At 44.1% G+C, this 21,395-nt stretch overlaps 1 protein-coding gene across 1 annotated transcript; it reads right to left on the bottom strand.

Annotated features, from left to right (window-relative positions):
• Positions 1-5,781: 5,781 nt before the first annotated feature.
• On the bottom strand, positions 5,782-20,856 carry LOC110509072 (sodium/potassium-transporting ATPase subunit beta-3). The gene is made up of 7 exons (XM_036966648.2): positions 20,139-20,856; positions 17,281-17,409; positions 15,323-15,421; positions 14,470-14,663; positions 12,271-12,321; positions 9,946-10,032; positions 5,782-8,047 (listed from the first exon to the last, which is right to left on the bottom strand). Exons 1-7 carry the CDS (start codon positions 20,254-20,256, stop codon positions 7,880-7,882), a joined length of 846 nt encoding a protein of 281 aa, XP_036822543.1. The 5' UTR covers positions 20,257-20,856; the 3' UTR covers positions 5,782-7,879.
• Positions 20,857-21,395: the final 539 nt, after the last annotated feature.

The raw sequence follows: 21,395 nt of genomic DNA on the forward strand, positions 1-21,395 counted from the left end.
ACTAGCATGTGGAAGCTAGTAGGACTACTGACGAGGCAGCTGGCACTAGCAGGTGGAAGCTAGTAGGACTACTGATGCAGCAACTGGCACTAGCATGTGGAAGCTAGTAGGACTACTGACGAGGCAGCTGGCACTAGCAGGTGGAAGCTAGTAGGACTACTGATGCAGCAACTGGCACTAGCATGTGGAAGCTAGTAGGACTACTGACGAGGCAGCTGGCACTAGCAGGTGGAAGCTAGTAGGACTACTGATGCAGCAGCTGGCACTAGCAGGTGGAAGCTAGTAGGACTACTGACGAGGCAGCTGGCACTAACAGGTGGAAGCTAGTAGGACTACTGATGCAGCAGCTGGCACTAGCAGGTGGAAGCTAGTAGGACTACTGACGGGGCAGCTGGCACTAGCAGGTGGAAGCTAGTAGGACTACTGACGAGGCAGCTGGCACTAGCAGGTGGAAGCTAGTAGGACTACTGATGCAGCAACTGGCACTAGCAGGTGGAAGCTAGTAGGACTACTGACGAGGCAGCTGGCACTAGCAGGTGGAAGCTAGTAGGACTACTGATGCAGCAGCTGGCACTAGCAGGTGGAAGCTAGTAGGACTACTGACGAGGCAGCTGGCACTAGCAGGTGGAAGCTAGTAGGACTACTGACGAGGCAGCTGGCACTAGCAGGTGGAAGCTAGTAGGACTACTGACGCAGCAACTGGCACTAGCAGGTGGAAGCTAGTAGGACTACTGACGCAGCAACTGGCACTAGCAGGTGGAAGCTAGTAGGACTACTGACGAGGCAGCTGGCACTAGCAGGTGGAAGCTAGTAGGACTACTGATGCAGCAGCTGGCACTAGCAGGTGGAAGCTAGTAGGACTACTGACGAGGCAGCTGGCACTAGCAGGTGGAAGCTAGTAGGACTACTGACGAGGCAGCTGGCACTAGCAGGTGGAAGCTAGTAGGACTACTGACGAGGCAGCTGGCACTAGCAGGTGGAAGCTAGTAGGACTACTGATGCAGCAGCTGGCACTAGCAGGTGGAAGCTAGTAGGACTACTGATGCAGCAGCTGGCACTAGCAGGTGGAAGCTAGTAGGACTACTGACGAGGCAGCTGGCACTAGCAGGTGGAAGCTAGTAGGACTACTGACGAGGCAGCTGGCACTAGCAGGTGGAAGCTAGTAGGACTACTGACGAGGCAGCTGGCACTAGCAGGTGGAAGCTAGTAGGACTACTGATGCAGCAGCTGGCACTAGCAGGTGGAAGCTAGTAGGACTACTGGCGCAGCAACTGGCACTAGCAGGTGGAAGCTAGTAGGACTACTGATGCAGCAGCTGGCACTAGCAGGTGGAAGCTAGTAGGACTACTGGCGCAGCAACTGGCACTAGCAGGTGGAAGCTAGTAGGACTACTGACGAGGCAGCTGGCACTAGCAGGTGGAAGCTAGTAGGACTACTGATGCAGCAGCTGGCACTAGCAGGTGGAAGCTAGTAGGACTACTGGCGCAGCAACTGGCACTAACAGGTGGAAGCTAGTAGGACTACTGACGAGGCAGCTGGCACTAGCAGGTGGAAGCTAGTAGGACTACTGACGAGGCAGCTGGCACTAGCAGGTGGAAGCTAGTAGGACTACTGGCGCAGCAGCTGGCACTAGCAGGTGGAAGCTAGTAGGACTACTGATGCAGCAGCTGGCACTAGCAGGTGGAAGCTAGTAGGACTACTGACGCAGCAACTGGCACTAGCAGGTGGAAGCTAGTAGGACTACTGACGCAGCAACTGGCACTAGCAGGTGGAAGCTAGTAGGACTACTGGCGCAGCAGCTGGCACTAGCAGGTGGAAGCTAGTAGGACTACTGATGCAGCAGCTGGCACTAGCAGGTGGAAGCTAGTAGGACTACTGACGAGGCAGCTGGCACTAGCAGGTGGAAGCTAGTAGGACTACTGATGCAGCAGCTGGCACTAGCAGGTGGAAGCTAGTAGGACTACTGACGAGGCAGCTGGCACTAGCAGGTGGAAGCTAGTAGGACTACTGACGAGGCAGCTGGCACTAGCAGGTGGAAGCTAGTAGGACTACTGACGAGGCAGCTGGCACTAGCAGGTGGAAGCTAGTAGGACTACTGATGCAGCAGCTGGCACTAGCAGGTGGAAGCTAGTAGGACTACTGGCGCAGCAACTGGCACTAGCAGGTGGAAGCTAGTAGGACTACTGATGCAGCAGCTGGCACTAGCAGGTGGAAGCTAGTAGGACTACTGGCGCAGCAACTGGCACTAGCAGGTGGAAGCTAGTAGGACTACTGACGAGGCAGCTGGCACTAGCAGGTGGAAGCTAGTAGGACTACTGATGCAGCAGCTGGCACTAGCAGGTGGAAGCTAGTAGGACTACTGGCGCAGCAACTGGCACTAACAGGTGGAAGCTAGTAGGACTACTGACGAGGCAGCTGGCACTAGCAGGTGGAAGCTAGTAGGACTACTGACGAGGCAGCTGGCACTAGCAGGTGGAAGCTAGTAGGACTACTGGCGCAGCAGCTGGCACTAGCAGGTGGAAGCTAGTAGGACTACTGATGCAGCAGCTGGCACTAGCAGGTGGAAGCTAGTAGGACTACTGACGAGGCAGCTGGCACTAGCATGTGGAAGCTAGTAGGACTACTGACGAGGCAGCTGGCACTAGCAGGTGGAAGCTAGTAGGACTACTGATGCAGCAACTGGCACTAGCATGTGGAAGCTAGTAGGACTACTGACGAGGCAGCTGGCACTAGCAGGTGGAAGCTAGTAGGACTACTGATGCAGCAACTGGCACTAGCATGTGGAAGCTAGTAGGACTACTGACGAGGCAGCTGGCACTAGCAGGTGGAAGCTAGTAGGACTACTGATGCAGCAGCTGGCACTAGCAGGTGGAAGCTAGTAGGACTACTGACGAGGCAGCTGGCACTAACAGGTGGAAGCTAGTAGGACTACTGATGCAGCAGCTGGCACTAGCAGGTGGAAGCTAGTAGGACTACTGACGAGGCAGCTGGCACTAGCAGGTGGAAGCTAGTAGGACTACTGACGAGGCAGCTGGCACTAGCAGGTGGAAGCTAGTAGGACTACTGATGCAGCAACTGGCACTAGCAGGTGGAAGCTAGTAGGACTACTGACGAGGCAGCTGGCACTAGCAGGTGGAAGCTAGTAGGACTACTGATGCAGCAGCTGGCACTAGCAGGTGGAAGCTAGTAGGACTACTGACGAGGCAGCTGGCACTAGCAGGTGGAAGCTAGTAGGACTACTGACGAGGCAGCTGGCACTAGCAGGTGGAAGCTAGTAGGACTACTGACGCAGCAACTGGCACTAGCAGGTGGAAGCTAGTAGGACTACTGACGCAGCAACTGGCACTAGCAGGTGGAAGCTAGTAGGACTACTGACGAGGCAGCTGGCACTAGCAGGTGGAAGCTAGTAGGACTACTGATGCAGCAGCTGGCACTAGCAGGTGGAAGCTAGTAGGACTACTGACGAGGCAGCTGGCACTAGCAGGTGGAAGCTAGTAGGACTACTGACGAGGCAGCTGGCACTAGCAGGTGGAAGCTAGTAGGACTACTGACGAGGCAGCTGGCACTAGCAGGTGGAAGCTAGTAGGACTACTGATGCAGCAGCTGGCACTAGCAGGTGGAAGCTAGTAGGACTACTGATGCAGCAGCTGGCACTAGCAGGTGGAAGCTAGTAGGACTACTGACGAGGCAGCTGGCACTAGCAGGTGGAAGCTAGTAGGACTACTGACGAGGCAGCTGGCACTAGCAGGTGGAAGCTAGTAGGACTACTGACGAGGCAGCTGGCACTAGCAGGTGGAAGCTAGTAGGACTACTGATGCAGCAGCTGGCACTAGCAGGTGGAAGCTAGTAGGACTACTGGCGCAGCAACTGGCACTAGCAGGTGGAAGCTAGTAGGACTACTGACGAGGCAGCTGGCACTAGCAGGTGGAAGCTAGTAGGACTACTGATGCAGCAGCTGGCACTAGCAGGTGGAAGCTAGTAGGACTACTGGCGCAGCAACTGGCACTAACAGGTGGAAGCTAGTAGGACTACTGACGAGGCAGCTGGCACTAGCAGGTGGAAGCTAGTAGGACTACTGACGAGGCAGCTGGCACTAGCAGGTGGAAGCTAGTAGGACTACTGGCGCAGCAGCTGGCACTAGCAGGTGGAAGCTAGTAGGACTACTGATGCAGCAGCTGGCACTAGCAGGTGGAAGCTAGTAGGACTACTGACGCAGCAACTGGCACTAGCAGGTGGAAGCTAGTAGGACTACTGACGCAGCAACTGGCACTAGCAGGTGGAAGCTAGTAGGACTACTGGCGCAGCAGCTGGCACTAGCAGGTGGAAGCTAGTAGGACTACTGATGCAGCAGCTGGCACTAGCAGGTGGAAGCTAGTAGGACTACTGACGCAGCAACTGGCACTAGCAGGTGGAAGCTAGTAGGACTACTGACGAGGCAGCTGGCACTAGCAGGTGGAAGCTAGTAGGACTACTGACGCAGCAACTGGCACTAGCAGGTGGAAGCTAGTAGGACTACTGACGAGGCAGCTGGCACTAGCAGGTGGAAGCTAGTAGGACTACTGATGCAGCAGCTGGCACTAGCAGGTGGAAGCTAGTAGGACTACTGACGAGGCAGCTGGCACTAGCAGGTGGAAGCTAGTAGGACTACTGACGAGGCAGCTGGCACTAGCAGGTGGAAGCTAGTAGGACTACTGACGAGGCAGCTGGCACTAGCAGGTGGAAGCTAGTAGGACTACTGATGCAGCAGCTGGCACTAGCAGGTGGAAGCTAGTAGGACTACTGATGCAGCAGCTGGCACTAGCAGCCTTCGTGTCCGACAGAGACCTCATTGCCCGGCAATGACAATGGCCTTGCTCTTCCTCTTCTTCCTCCCCTCCAGAATAGTGACAGTTCCTCTAGTGAGAGTGATAAGCTGGTGCGGTGTTGCCAACTTCTCAGTAAGGAAAGTAGCTATTGGCTGTCCTAAAAGTCGCTAGAAGTCACTAAATGATGTCATCACCTAATTTGCACAATCAAGCTCCTTTAATTAAAGATGATGCCTATTATCTACTACTCATGAAAATGGGTGCTTAAACACAATTATTGCTTGAGTGCAAACCATTAGGTTACCACTATGATAAATATCACTACTGGATAGCACCATTCCAAAGGTAGGCCATCATTGTAAATAAAAATGTGTTCTTAACTGATAAAATAGATGAATGAAGGTTAAATTAAAAAAATATATTTTAATAAAATACTCCAGTCTCCTTTTCACCTCATTGAACACCTGATGTACTTATTAACAAAATGCACATCTCAATAGGTATCCCAGGTATCCTCCTCTTTTGTTCTCTATTGTTCCTCAAGCAATGAGGAGGCTGATGACATCACATCTGACAACTCCTTGAAGTTTGCAGTTGTTTCTGAAAAACAACATTTTTGCTAAAAATGTATAGTTTTTTTTTTACCCTTTTTGTATTTGTGTTTATTACGGATCCCCATTAGCTGCTGCCTTTCAGTGTGCGTACGTACTTTACCGTATTGTTACTTGGGATATCGCATTTCAACAGGAAAAGTGAATGAATTGCTGGAAGACGTCTTTAAAGCAAGCCATTCAACGGATCTCTCTGCCTTCATGCTGCTGCCCTCTTGTGGCAAAGGTAGAATACCACAAGCTACTTGTGCTCATTATGCCAAATAGGCTGCGCTCGCAGCCAGTTTGGGTTCCGTGTAACCTTGACAATCATTACATAACGACACATAAGAGATAAGACACAAGACATAAAACCACAGGTTAAATTTTTTTATTCTCCTCAAATCACCTTTTAATCCACAATTGTTGCGGCATCATGCAGATGATAACAAGTTGTTCCTTCAGGATTAAATTTTAGACATAGCTTTGAATATGATCGTGTCCTGTAAATCTTTGTTTATATAGTTTCTTCTTTACAGTGCTCAGACATTGTGTTCTGTGACAGAAAAAAATACTGTGTGAATCCATTAAATATATACATTGAGAAAGACAGAGGGAGGGGTAGACTGAGAGTAAGAGACAAACAGACACGCTTTCCACCCAAAGATAGGCATATACAGTACATAGATACAATGAATTGCATTTACACAGCGCTTCCTCGCAGGTCTCCAATCGCTTGTGTGTGTGTGTGTGTGTGTGTGTGTGTGTGTGTGTGTGTGTGTATGCACGCAAGGGAGGGAGGATAACTCACCTCATCCACTTTGGCTGTTACAGTGGTGAGGTCAGGGGTAGAGTAAACAGACACACAGACATGCAGCCGGACAGACAGACGGCACACCACTGGGTTGTGGTCAGACCACACCACACACACACACCTATCTACAGTTCCCTATTATAATATTATAATATCAAATTGTGGTCCCAAGACGAAAAGGATTCTAAATTACATGTAATTGTAGAGGGCATCTGGGTTCGACAGTGTTTCACTAGGGTTGACTCTATCTATGGGATGTGATGTTGAGGAATAATTATTTGTTCTGTTTTCAGATGAGAGGGTCAACTTAAAACATGGTTGTATTGACAGTGGATGACTGATGGTTAAATACTGATTGAGGCTAACTCCTAACAGTTGATCCAACCCTTGGCACTAAAGCCCTGATCTAGGTTCAGTTTACCACATCTAAGCTCCAATCTAGACCATCTGAATAGAAAATAAGATCTGAGCCTAGATCAACACTAGAGCACTGGGTCAGACAACAAAAGCCCACTAATAGAAGGGTCTGATGGCCGTTAGGTTGGTGAGTCATGAAAAGACTCTTGCTAGAATGACATAATGAAAGAGAAGACAAAGATATGCGCCATCCTAAACAGGGGTGGATAACTCCAGTCCTCGGGGGCCTGATAGGTGTTACACTTTTCCCTCCATCCCTAGAAAACACAGCTGATGTAAACTCATTTCATTTTTAACTGAAGATCATGATTAGTTGATTATTGGAGTCAGAGGTGTTAGTTGGGTCTAGGGGCAAAAGTGTGACCACCAATCAGGCCCCCGAGGACTGGAGTTGCCCAGGCCTGTACTAGAGTAAACATAGAAGTAAACAAGGGAACTTGATGTTCCATTAAATTTGGCACGATTAACGCTTTTTCCAGGAGATAAGTTGAAAATTGATGACATCACTACCCTATCCTTTTGATCCAATCGCACACCGATCTCTCACCCCATCACAGATGTAGGATCTTAATTTGAGCCAGTTTGCTATAGCAGGGAGATAATCCTGCAGAAGAGGAAATGTGATGTATTATGTGGATTATAATGAATATAATTTTTGTATGGCTGGATACGTTTTTCGTTAGGGCAAATCAAATCGGAAATTTCAAAGTGGAAATTACAAACTTTAGAAACCTTTGTTAATATTTCCTGCTAAATTCTCAGCAACGAAAGACTGATCAAATTAAGCTCCTACATTTGTAGGCACTAGTCTAGGCCCTTGTTGGGTGTGATGCACTGTAGATCTGAAAGGAATGGATTGGCATCAGCTATGATATGATAATTGCTTCATCTAGCACTCTTGCTATGCTTACACATATCCAACCCTATCAGAAATACAAGATGGAGTCAACAAGAGCCCAAGAGAAGGGTATTCAAATCTGAGATTCAGGTTTCACAGAACTGCTGGTTTTAATCCTTCCCCATCCTGCCTAGCTAGAGACTGACCTGTAACAACAGGTGAGTAGATTATCTGGCCAATCAATGAATTACCAAGGTGATGTGAAAAAGACCAGATTTGAATGTCCCTCGCCTAGTATCTGGAGTGAGGGTGGAGGGATTGGTTTGGAATTAGGCCCATCTTAATCTACCAGGAATCTTCCGGGAGGAGTAAGAACCACATTTCTCCACACTAGCCTCCTCCTCACTACTCCCTACTACTCTTTGACTGTGATTCGGAAGGTGACACGGCCCAGGAACTTGTCTCTGTCGTCGTTGTTGCGCAGGTCGGATCCCTCAATCCGGCATTCAATGGTCAGCTCCGTGTTGTAGTCCTCCTTGTTCAGCAACAGCTTAACAGCAACCACCGGCTGCACATACCTCTCCTGTAGACAGAGAGTAAAGGGTGAGAAGAAGAGAGGTGGGAGGGAGTAGAAAGAGAGAGAGAAAGGAGAAGGGAGAGAGAGAAAAACAGGGAGTGGAATAGGGTAGGAAAGAAAAGAAGTACAAAGGAGTGGAAGCAAAAAAAGACATGCAACATGGACGGTTGAATATCTCACCAACATGGACTGTTGAATATCTCACCAACATGGACGGTTGAATATCTCACCAACATGGACGGTTGAATATCTCACCAACATGGACGGTTGAATATCTCACCAACATGGACTTGAATATCTCACCAACATGGACTGTTGAATATCTCATCAACATGGACTGTTGAATATCTCACCAACATGGACTGTTGAATATCTCACCAACATGGACTGTTGAATATCTCACCAACATGGACGGTTGAATATCTCACCAACATGGACTGTTGAATATCTCACCAACATGGACGGTTGAATATCTCACCAACATGGACGGTTGAATATCTCACCAACATGGACGGTTGAATATCTCACCAACATGGACGGTTGAATATCTCACCAACATGGACGGTTGAATATCTCACCAACATGGACGGTTGAATATCTCACCAACATGGACGGTTGAATATCTCACCAACATGGACGGTTGAATATCTCACCAACATGGACGGTTGAATATCTCACCAACATGGACGGTTGAATATCTCACCAACATGGACGGTTGAATATCTCACCAACATGGACGGTTGAATATCTCACCAACATGGACGGTTGAATATCTCACCAACATGGACGGTTGAATATCTCACCAACATGGACGGTTGAATATCTCACCAACATGGACGGTTGAATATCTCACCAACATGGACGGTTGAATATCTCACCAACATGGACGGTTGAATATCTCACCAACATGGACGGTTGAATATCTCACCAACATGGACGGTTGAATATCTCACCAACATGGACGGTTGAATATCTCACCAACATGGACGGTTGAATATCTCACCAACATGGACGGTTGAATATCTCACCAACATGGACGGTTGAATATCTCACCAACATGGACGGTTGAATATCTCACCAACATGGACGGTTGAATATCTCATCAACATGAACTGTTGAATATCTCATCAACATGGACGGTTGAATATCTCATCAACATGGACGGTTGAATATCTCATCAACATGGACTGTTGAATATCTCACCAACATGGACGGTTGAATATCTCACCAACATGGACGGTTGAATATCTCACCAACATGGACGGTTGAATATCTCACCAACATGGACGGTTGAATATCTCACCAACATGGACGGTTGAATATCTCACCAACATGGACGGTTGAATATCTCACCAACATGGACGGTTGAATATCTCATCAACATGGACGGTTGAATATCTCACCAACATGGACGGTTGAATATCTCACCAACATGGACGGTTGAATATCTCATCAACATGGACGGTTGAATATCTCATAAACATGGACTGTTGAATATCTCACCAACATGGACTGTTAAATATCTCATCAACATGGACTGTTGAATATCTCACCAACATGGACTGTTGAATATCTCACCAACATGGACTGTTGAATATCTCACCAACATGGACTGTTGAATATCTCACCAACATGGACTGTTGAATATCTCACCAACATGGACTGTTGAATATCTCACCAACATGGACGGTTGAATATCTCATAAACATGGACTGTTGAATATCTGATCAACATGGACGGTTAAATATCTCACCAACATGGACTGTTGAATATCTCACACGTCCATCCAACAGTATTCCAAATTCTTGCATCATTGTACAATAATGCTTTCCCATCAAGCACCAAGAAACCAGCATGACAAGACATCAGAAATGGACAAATATTGACCTTTGACCCAAACTTACATGAAGTTTGTTGCCGTAGTAAGGGAAATACATTTTATCGAAGCGTCCCTCACTTGGGAAGTACTGCATCTGTATGGGGTTGTCCCTCTGAAGGGGAAAAGGAGGAAGAGGAAGTATAATGGTCAAAAGCAAGAATATGTCTATCCTATCCAAACAGACCGTTAGGCTAAGGACTTCATCTGAAAGGGTTGGATAGCTATCAGAGGAGGTTGGTGGGAGGAGCTTTAGGAAGACGGCCTCCTCTGATAGGTATACATAGTAGGTATTATGGTAATAGCTACAAGCTACACTTTGCCCTCTACTATGTGGCAAATTTTGCCATATTGCTCACACCTATCCAATCTTTTCAGATCTTCACAAGTCCATATGAGTATGTAAGAATAATACATTATTTAAGAATTGGAAATATTCCTTGTGCTGCATATGCTGTACTGTAACGCCATTAGCTGTTACATTAAGCAACAGCTTCTCTTTCTGGGGTCCGTGAGAGATCACACTCAATGGCCAGGTCTTATAATATTAACACTGGAACATTCTAAAAGGTTTAATATTAACACTGGAACATTCTAAAAGGTTTGATTATAAAACTGGAACATTCTAAAAGGTTTGATTATAACACTGGAACATTCTAAAAGGTTTGATTATAACACTGGAACGTTCTAAAAGGTTTGATTATAACACTGGAATGTTCTATACAATTTGATTATAACACTGGAACATTCTAAAATGTTTGATTATAACACTGGAACATTCTAAAAGGTTTGATTATAACACTGGAACATTCTAAAAGGTTTGATTATAAAACTGGAACATTCTAAAAGGTTTGATTATAACACTGGAACATTCTAAAAGGTTTGATTATAACACTGGAACATTCTAAAAAGGTTTGATTATAAAACTGGAACATTCTAAAAGGTTTGATTATAACACTGGAACATTCTAAAAGGTTTGATTATAACACTGGAACATTCTAAAAGGTTTGATTATAACACTGGAACATTCTAAAAGGTTTGATTATAACACTGGAAAATTCTAAAAGGTTTGATTATAACACTGGAACATTCTAAAAGGTTTGATTATAACACTGGAACATTCTAAAAGGTTTGATTATAACACTGGAACGTTCTATACAGTTTGATTATAACACTGGAACATTCTAAAAGGTTTGATTATAACACTGGAACATTCTATACAGTTTGAGTATAACAAATCAAATCAAAGTTAAGTTATCAAATCACAGTGAAATGCTTACTTACAGGCTCTAACCAACAGTGCAAAAAAAGTGTTAGGTAAATAATAGGTAAGTAAAGAAATAAAAGCAACAGTAAAAAGGCAGTGAAAAATAACAGTAGCGAGGCTATATACAGTAGAGGGGCTATAACAGTAGTGAGGCTATAATAGTAGTGAGGCTATAACAGTAGTGAGGCTATATACAGTAGTGAGGCTATATACAGTAGAGAGGCTATATACAGTAGAGAGGCTATAACAGTAGAGAGGCTATATACAGTAGAGAGGCTATAACAGTAGAGAGGCTATATACAGTAGAGAGGCTATATACAGTAGAGAGGCTATATACAGTAGAGAGGCTATATACAGTAGAGAGGTTATATACAGTAGAGAGGCTATATACAGCAGCGAGGCTATATACAGTAGTGAGGTTATAACAGTAGTGAGGTTATAACAGTAGTGAAGCTACATACAGACACCGGTTAGTCATGCTAATTGAGGTAGTATGTACATGTAGATATGGTTAAAGTGACTATGCATATATGATGAACAGAGAGTAGCAGTAGCGTAAAAGAGGGGTCGGTGGGTGGAGGGACACAATGCAGATTGCCCGGTTAGCCAATGTGCGGGGGCACTAGTTGGTCGGGCCAATGGAGGTAGTATGTACATGAATGTATAGTTCTAGTGACTATGCATATATGGTAAACAGAGAGTAGCAGCAGCGTAAAAGAGGGGTTGGGGGGGGGGGGGGGCACAATGCAAATAATCAGTGTAGCCACTGAAAGGTTCTATAAGGCTCCTATTATAACACCAGTATACTGCGTCACACAGGACCACAATATGGAAAAGGACTGGGATTACAAAACAACCCTGTAAATCCTTTCCACGTTGTAATAGCTTGGAAAATAAAATGAGACATTTACACATCGCTAAGCTTACCCTAAAGCGTCGACTGAAAGCAGAAAAAACAAACATCCAACCAAATCAGGAAAAAGGTACACACAAATATCAACATAAACCATAAATAACATAAAATGCTATAAATGTAACCAGATTGTTCTTCAAAAACACACATACTGAAATCCTGATGACATTTACCTTTGCCGTGCAGTTGACATAGGGATCTCCACGCGGCTTCAGCCCAATGATCTGTGAATGGAAAACTAATTAATCAATCAACCAATCAGAGAGCCGAAATAAGACAATAGGCACATTAAAACCATTATTATGTGGTCTACTCTGAGTAATCCAATGATATAGAAACACAGACAAGGATAAGACTGTAAAACACACTAATAGAGAATGACAACAAAGAGAAGCAAATAAAAATAACTAGATTGAGGAGAAGGAAAGAAATCCACTATGGGCTAATGTCACCTATTGATTCATGTCACCTACTGATTCATGTCACCTACTGATTCATGTCACCTATTGATTCATGTCACCTACTGATTCTTGTCACCTACTGATTCATGTCACCTATTGATTCATGTCACCTACTGATTCATGTCACCTACTGATTCATGTCACCTATTGATTCATGTCACCTACTGATTCATGTCACCTACTGATTCATGTCACCTACTGATTCATGTCACCTATTGATTCATGTCACCTACTGATTCATGTCACCTACTGATTCATGTCACCTACTGATACATGTCACCTACTGATTCATGTCACCTACTGATATGTACAATAGCTCGAGGCTCTTGTGAATGTGTCCACTGAAAAATGTATTTGAATTGGGACTAGTGAACTACACAGCACTGCCTTGAATTGTTTTATTGTTATTATTTTTATTTCACCTTTATTTAACCAGGTAGGCAAGTTGAGAACAAGTTCTCATTTACAACTGCGACCTGGCCAATATAAAGCAAAGCAGTGCGACACAAACAACACAGAGTTGCACATGGAATAAAGAAGCGTACAGTCAATAACACAATAGGAAAAAAGAAAGTCTATATACAGTGTGAGCAAATGGCGTGAGGAGGTAAGGAAATAAATAGGCCACAGTAGCAAAGTAATTACAATTTAGCAATTTAACACTGGAGTGATAGATGAGCAGATGATGATGTGCAAGTAGTGATACTGGTGTGCAAAAAGAGCAGAAAAGTAAATAAAAACAATATGGGGATGAGGTTGGTAGATTGGATGGGCTATTTACAGAGGGACTATGTACAGCTGCAGCGATCGGTTAGCTGCTCAGATAGCTGATGTTTAAAGTTAGTGAGGGAAATATAAGTCTCCAGCTTCAGCAATTTTTGCAATTCGTTCAAGTCATGGCAGCAGATAACTGGGAGGAAAGGCGGCCAAAGCAGGTGTTGGCTTTGGGGATGACCAGTGAGATATACCTGCTGGAGCGCTTTCTACGGGAGGGTGTTGTCATCGTGACCAGTGAGCTGAGATAAGGCAGAGTTTAATCTAGCATCGATTTACAGAAGACCTGGAGCCAGTGGATCTGGCGATGAATATGTAGCGAGGGCCAGCCGACTAGAGCATACAGGCCGCAGTGGTGGGTGGTATAAGGGGCTTTGGTAACAAAATGGATGGCACTGTGATAGACTGCACCAGTTTGCTGAGTAGAGTGTTGGAGGCTATTTTGACATCACTGAAGTCGAGGATCGGCAGGATAGTCAGATTTACGAGGGTATGTTTGGCGGCGTGAGTGAAGGAGGCTTTGTTGCGAAATAGGAAGCCGATTCTAGATTTAATTTTGGATTGGAGATGTTTAATATGAGTCTGGAAGGAGACTTTACAGTCTAGCCAGACACCTAGGTATTTGTAGTTGTCCACATATTCTAAGTTAGAACCGTTAATTGGGTCGGCACCAGAGGAGACTGCTGAGGGGAGGACAGCCCATAATAATGGCCTGGAACAGAATGAATGGAATGGCATCAAACCCATGGAAACCATGTGTTTGATGTGTTTGATACCATTCCACTGATTCCGCTCCAGCCATTGCCACAAGCCCGTCCTCCCCAATTAAGGTGCCACCAACCTGTGGTCTGCACTTATCCAATGTGCACCTCATTAGGACCCAACTGTATTGACTTCAATTACATGCATCCAAGGAAAGAGTCTTGGCTTCGTCCCAATTCTCTACCATTTTCCCAAAATGTGCACTTGCACAATCCCCATCAAGGCTTGAACAATGGTAGAAACTCCATACAGCCAATACTTACACCAATACAATGCTTTAATCCATGGCAGTGTGTAAGCACACACTTTGGAATGGCAATATATTTTAGGGTCACAACCATGTATTTATAGACAAGAGGGAAAAGGAGGAGGTACCCTATTCATTTTGAGGAGGACACATGGTCTCCCCTCAGCGTAACCGAAGGTAGAGTCGGACAGGCCGGAGCAGCGGCTCAGAGAGCTCCTCTTGAACTGACAGGCCTTCCTCTGCTCGCCCACCTCTCCCTCTTGCTCAAAGTAGACCCCTGCCGTGCACGCCTCATTCCTCTCCTGCTCCGTGTCATTGTACTCTGAGAAAAGACAATAACGACAGATTTCTTTTCATTTCTGTCGACAACCCAGACAGCAAAGTGCTTCATTTGACACGTTTTGTTCGTTCATGCACAGATGATTGACAGTCAAACATTTTGATGTTTGTTCCTCGACTGCAGCTAGGTTGTTGAGATGAATAAGACATTGGCTACAAGAGAAACTCAGCCCAGGCTGATATTTTGTATGCGTAATTGTTAACGTATCATTTCATGCTAGTTTTAACCATCCTCCTATGCTTTGAAACATTGTTTCTCTGTATCTCTTATTGAAAATAACATTTACAATTGAGAGAGAGAGAGACAGAGAGAGAAAGAGAACGAGAGAGAGGGAGAAAGAGAAAGAGAGAGAGAGAGAAAGAGAGAGAGAGAGAGAGAGAGAGAGAGAGAATGAAGGCGAGTTAGAGAGAGAGCGAGAGAGAGAGAGAGAGAGAGAGAGAGAGAGAGAGAGAGAGAGAATGAAGGCAAGTTAGAGAGAGAGCGAGAGAGCGAGAGAGTGAGAGAGAGAGAGAGAGAGAGAGAGAGAGAGAGAGAGAAAGAGAGAGAGAGAGAAAGAATGAAGGCGAGTTAGAGAGAGAGCCAGAGAGAGAGAGAAGGGGCACAGATTTTGCAAGGAGACAAGATAAAAGACTAAAACTCACGTTGCAGGTAAGACTCTAAGGTCTGGACATACGTGCTGAACTGGAGAGGTTGTGATCTGTTAAACAGCATGTCCAATTGTTTTGGCCGGATGACCAACCCTAAGGGACAGAGGGTACAGTATGAGATCACAACTTCCTTCAGGGTCATCAAAACTACATGGTGAAAAATAGTTAAATCCACTAACACAGAAATCAGGGTCACCAATGTTGTGTGGTAAACCCATTAACACTTCCTTTGAAATATACCTTCATAAGGCCTTCATAACACATTCCCATCATACATACTACATTCATAACCATACATAACACATTCATAACCCATACATAACACATTCATAACCATACATAACACATTCATAACCATACATAACACATTCATAACCCATACATAACACATTCATAACCATACATAACACATTCATAACCATACATAACACATTCATAACCCATACATAACACATTCATAACCCATACATACCACATTCATAACCATACATAACACATTCATAACCATACATAACACATTCATAACCCATACATACCACATTCATAACCATACATAACACATTCATAACCATACATAACACATTCATAACCCATACATACCACATTCATAACCATACATAACACATTCATAACCATACATAACACATTCATAACCCATACATACCACATTCATAACCATACATAACACATTCATAACCATACATAACACATTCATAACCCATACATACCACATTCATAACCCATACATAACACATTCATAACCATACATAACACATTCATAACCATACATAACACATTCATAACCCATACATAACACATTCATAACCATACATAACACATTCATAACCATACATAACACATTCATAACCCATACATACCACATTCATAACCATACATAACACATTCATAACCATACATAACACATTCATAACCCATACATACCACATTCATAACCATACATAACACATTCATAACCATACATAACACATTCATAACCCATACATACCACATTCATAACCATACATAACACATTCATAACCCATACATAACACATTCATTACCATACAAACACATTCATAACCCATACATACCACATTCATAACATATATAACACATTTGTAACCCCTACATAACACATTCATAACCATACATAACACATTCATAACCCATACAAACACATTCATAACCCATACAAACACATTCATAACCCATACATAACACATTCATAATCCATACATACCACAATTATAACCCATATATACCACATTCATAACATTCATACCACATTCATAACCATACATAACACATTTATAATCCATACATACCACAATCATAACCCATACATACCACATTCATAACACATTCAGAACCTGTACATAACACATTCATAACCCATACATACCACATTCATAACCTATACATAACCCGTTCATAACATATTCATAGGTAGCCTTTAAATAAAGTGTATAAAGAGTTTGGCCATTACCATTGCAGTTCATACCAGAAATCCCATTATTCAACAGCAGCCGTATAGTATAGTGCCTACTGGGCAATATTGACCAATAGTAGTCCACAGGTTTCTCAGGTTTTAAAAAGTTGACTACCTGTCCCGAACCGACAGAATTTGGGCTCAAAATCAACTAAATACAGCACTTCTTGGATATTAGTTTTCCCTCAGAATGACCCTGTGCTTTAAAAATCTCCTAATAATCAAAAATCTTCCAATCTGATCAATTTAATGATTGATTGGTTGATTGATTGACTGACTGACTGATTGGTTGATTGATTGACTGATTGGTTATTAGATTTATTGGTTGGTTGGTTGATTGATTTATTGGTTGGTTGGTTGATTGGTTGGTTGATTTATTTATTTATTGGTTGATTGATTTATTGGTTGGTTGATTGATTGATTGGTTTATTGAATAAATCATTTAAACTGTGGTGCTACTTACCTGGGTGTGGCACCCGGTCGCGGTACTTTGGCACATAGTCGTCTAGCGTCAGCAGCATGACCCAAATGGTGAGGACGAACATCCCAGCCAGGAAAGCATAGAACACCAAGTAGAACAGGAGGATGAGGCCTGGGGGAGAGAGAGAGAGAGAGAGAGAGAGAGAGAGAGAGGAGATTAGCACGACTCCAGACTGTGTTAGCCCTCAGAGCTAAAATCTAGGTCTACAAAAATCTGATCATACTGGGGTCGTTTGGTGAACTGCCTCTGGCATAGTGGCTTATTAATGTGTTTTAGATCATTCATCCTTATTAATGCGTTTTAGATCATTCATCCTTATTCATGTGTTTTACATCATTCATCCAAGTAAACATTAGTAATTTCAATGAGGACGGCTTTCAATGTAAAGAACTGGATAAGTAAGCAAGGAGAGATGAGGAACAATTTCAAGCCTGAACATTATGTTGTGCAAAGGTATGCATTTTGTTTTCTTACGATGATAGGCAGTATAATCAAAGATGACAGAACAGCCTAGCAATTTGATTGACAGATCCAAGTCTGAACCCTTATGAAATGACAGGGCTGCCCATGGGTGCTGGGAACTGGGAACCCGCATAAGCTTTATGCTGTGTTCACGTCATGTCAGGAACTCAGAAATACGCTCTTCCGACTGGGGCTAATACACATGAACGCCCCTCCAACTCGTAATTACGACTAGGAAACGGGGGTATGATCTCTTGACCCCGGTCTATCCCACATGATGAACTTTGACATCAGGCACCACTGAAAAATGTCAACAAAAATGACCGCGATTTCGGCTGTCAATGGTCAGAATGGTTATTGCGTTCCCTCTCGAGCTCCTAGCACGTGAACCTTCCTCCGAAGTAGACAAGTCGTTCTTCCGATCACTCTCACATGAGGTGAATGCGGCATTACAAATAAATATCGATCCAGCCCATCCCCAATAATGAATAGATAATTCCAACCCTGCAGAAATGTTGTATTTGTAATGTCTATTCATGTAAATGAATGTTTATTGCTTAGCCAATATAATATTATATCGGGTGTAAGCATTCCATTGAACGAGGTGGGCTTTAACATTCACCTAGACCTACCATGCAAACAGACAGTCAGGTTGTTCACCACACTCGGTCTACAGTCTACACAGTCAGGTTGGTCACCACACAAGGTCTACAGTCTACACAGTCAGGTTGTTCACCACACTAGGTCTACAGTCTACACAGTCAGGTTGGTCACCACACTAGGTCTACAGTCTACACAGTCGGGTTGGTCACCACACTAGGTCTACAGTCTACACAGTCAGGTTGTTCACCACACTCGGTCTACAGTCTACACAGTCAGGTTGGTCACCACACTAGGTCTACAGTCTACACAGTCAGGTTGGTCACCACACTAGGTCTACAGTCTACACAGTCAGGTTGGTCACCACACTAGGTCTACAGTCTACACAGTCAGGTTGGTCACCACACTAGATCTACAGTCTACGCAGTCAGGTTGGTCACCACACTAGATCTACAGTCTACACAGTCAGGTTGGTCACCACACTCGGTCTACAGTCTACACAGTCAGGTTGTTCACCACACTCGGTCTACAGTCTACACAGTCAGGTTGGTCACCACACTAGGTCTACAGTCTACACAGTCAGGTTGGTCACCACACTAGGTCTACAGTCTACACAGTCAGGTTGGTCACCACACTAGGTCTACAGTCTACACAGTCAGGTTGGTCACCACACTCGGTCTACAGTCTACATAGTCGTCGTCCCCCCCCCCCCCCCCCATCCAGCCACTGAAAAATCCTCTTCCACTCTCCTCCGACATGTTCCCATCATGCACCGGCAGGGAAAGCCAATTGACCTTGACAAGTATGCTAATGTGGGCAGCCATGCTGCCGTTGCAGTGGGAGGAGGAGTTCTGACAGCGTGAGGGAGGAGCATCCCACAGCACCGCACAGGGTCAATACTTGCTGCTAGCTACCATATATAGAGCCAGCTCGGCTCACCATCTTCAAAGAAAACAAAGACTACTGCTTTTAAAATTGAGGATATAAATTCCAGAAATGAGAAATCTACATTTTATTTCCATATGTTCTTTGTGTCGGTAGTGTATCTCATCTGTAACACAAGTGGAAGGTCTTCGCATAATCATGTTAGCTGGATGTTAGATAGTCATAAACTGGTCTGTTCCAGGGAATTCACAGGCACACACACACACAAACACACACACACACACACACACACACACACACACAGCCACACACACAGCCACACACACAGCCACACACAGCCACACACAGCCACAAACACTGATGTACACTACAGAGCAGATATTTCTGATTTCTGAGACGGGAGCAATCATTTAATTTATGATCTTAAGAATTAATATCATTTGCTTATAGCTTATCATACTAATTATTATTTTTTTTACCAAAGACCCATCTTCTATCTCATATTTCAGTTGTAGCCTATAAGGCTACTTGTGGTCTCAATGGAAATACACTGAGTATTTGGCTGTAATTATTATTCATACAGGTGGGCTAGTCTCATTTATCGGTCTTGAGCTTATCAGAGCTGAAATGGACAAGCTGTCTCTCTCTCTCTCACACACACACACAATCACACACACACACAGACCACACACATACATACATACAAAACCAACTAGACATAAATAGATTGTGATGATTGAGACCATGAATGCATAGGTGGATATTATATAATATTACTGATGCGTTATTAGGCTATATGTGACAATATGCACATCAAAACTGAATAGCCTGCAATATGATAAATCATAAAAATGTGGTTTTCGACTGTGGGCTATGGCTCCAGGTTTTCTTACCCCAGCTCTTCGCTGTGCGCCCACAAAACTCCCCGGTCCTTGGGTTGAAGATGGAATCTTTCCAGTTTCCAGCATTCTCATCCTCTTTCGCCGTCGGTTTGACTTCGTTGCTTGCCATGGTGGAAATTTGTATTTTTCCTTATTAAAAATACGAGGAACAGCGGGCGATAGGATGAGGAGAAATCAGGGATGTAGGCGGTATGTGATTGGATCAGTGGTTGGAATGGAGTCCAGCGGCAGAGTGAGGCAAGATTGCGCTTTGTTAAAAAAATAAAATAATTAAAAAGCGAAAAATCTGTGACGTTTTCTGCAACTAGCGTCAGCCTCGCTCCGCTACTCAATGCGGTACGGGTACGGTTACAATAGAAGAACGGCTTGGACAGTGTAGCCTAGATTTGTAGACACGCTAGAATAACGCGGCATTTATCCAGTTTTCCATTGCCTGAGAAAATGAGAGAATGGCGTACCTAACAAATGAGACGAAAACTGTACAGATTATGATGATGCCAATGATATTTAGACAGTAGACCTATGCTTCCTATACAGTAAATAGGCTTTTAATATGATTCTGCTTGTGGTTGAAGTAGCTTAGCACACCTGAACATGCATTCATTTGGCTACAGATCAAAATGTGTGTGGTGTGTTGAGAATGAGCAACACATAGGGGATCAATCTACTATCGTGTGTGTGTGCGCGTGTGAGGACCCCCTAACACCACAATAGTTGAGACATACAGTACCAGTCAAAAGTTTGGACACACCTACACATTCAAGGGTTTTTCTTTATTTTTTACATTGTAGACTAATAGTGAAGACATCAAAACTATTAAATACAACTTTTGGAATAATGTAGTAACCAACAAAGTGTTAAACAAATCAAAATATATTTTAGATTTTAGATTCTTCAAAGTAGCCACCCTTTGCCTTGATGACAATGTTGCACACTCTTGGCATTTTCTTAACAATCTTCACCTGGAATGCTTTTCCAACATATGTGGGATGGAGTTCCCACATATGCTGAGCACTTGTTGGCTGCGTTTCCTTCACTCTGCAGTCCAACTCATCCTCAACAATCTCAATTGGGTTGGGGTGACTGTGGAGGCCAGGTCATCTGATGCAGCACTCCATCACTCTCCTTCTTGGTCAAATAGCCCTTACACAGGCTGGAGGTGTGTTGGGTCATTGTCCTGTTGAAAATCAAATGATAGTCCCACTAAGCGCAAACCAGATGGGATGGCGTATCACTGCAGAATGCTGT

Source organism: Oncorhynchus mykiss, chromosome 28 (assembly GCF_057628025.1).
Source record: "Oncorhynchus mykiss isolate SJ-2025 chromosome 28, ASM5762802v1, whole genome shotgun sequence".
Lineage (NCBI taxonomy): Eukaryota > Metazoa > Chordata > Actinopteri > Salmoniformes > Salmonidae > Oncorhynchus > Oncorhynchus mykiss.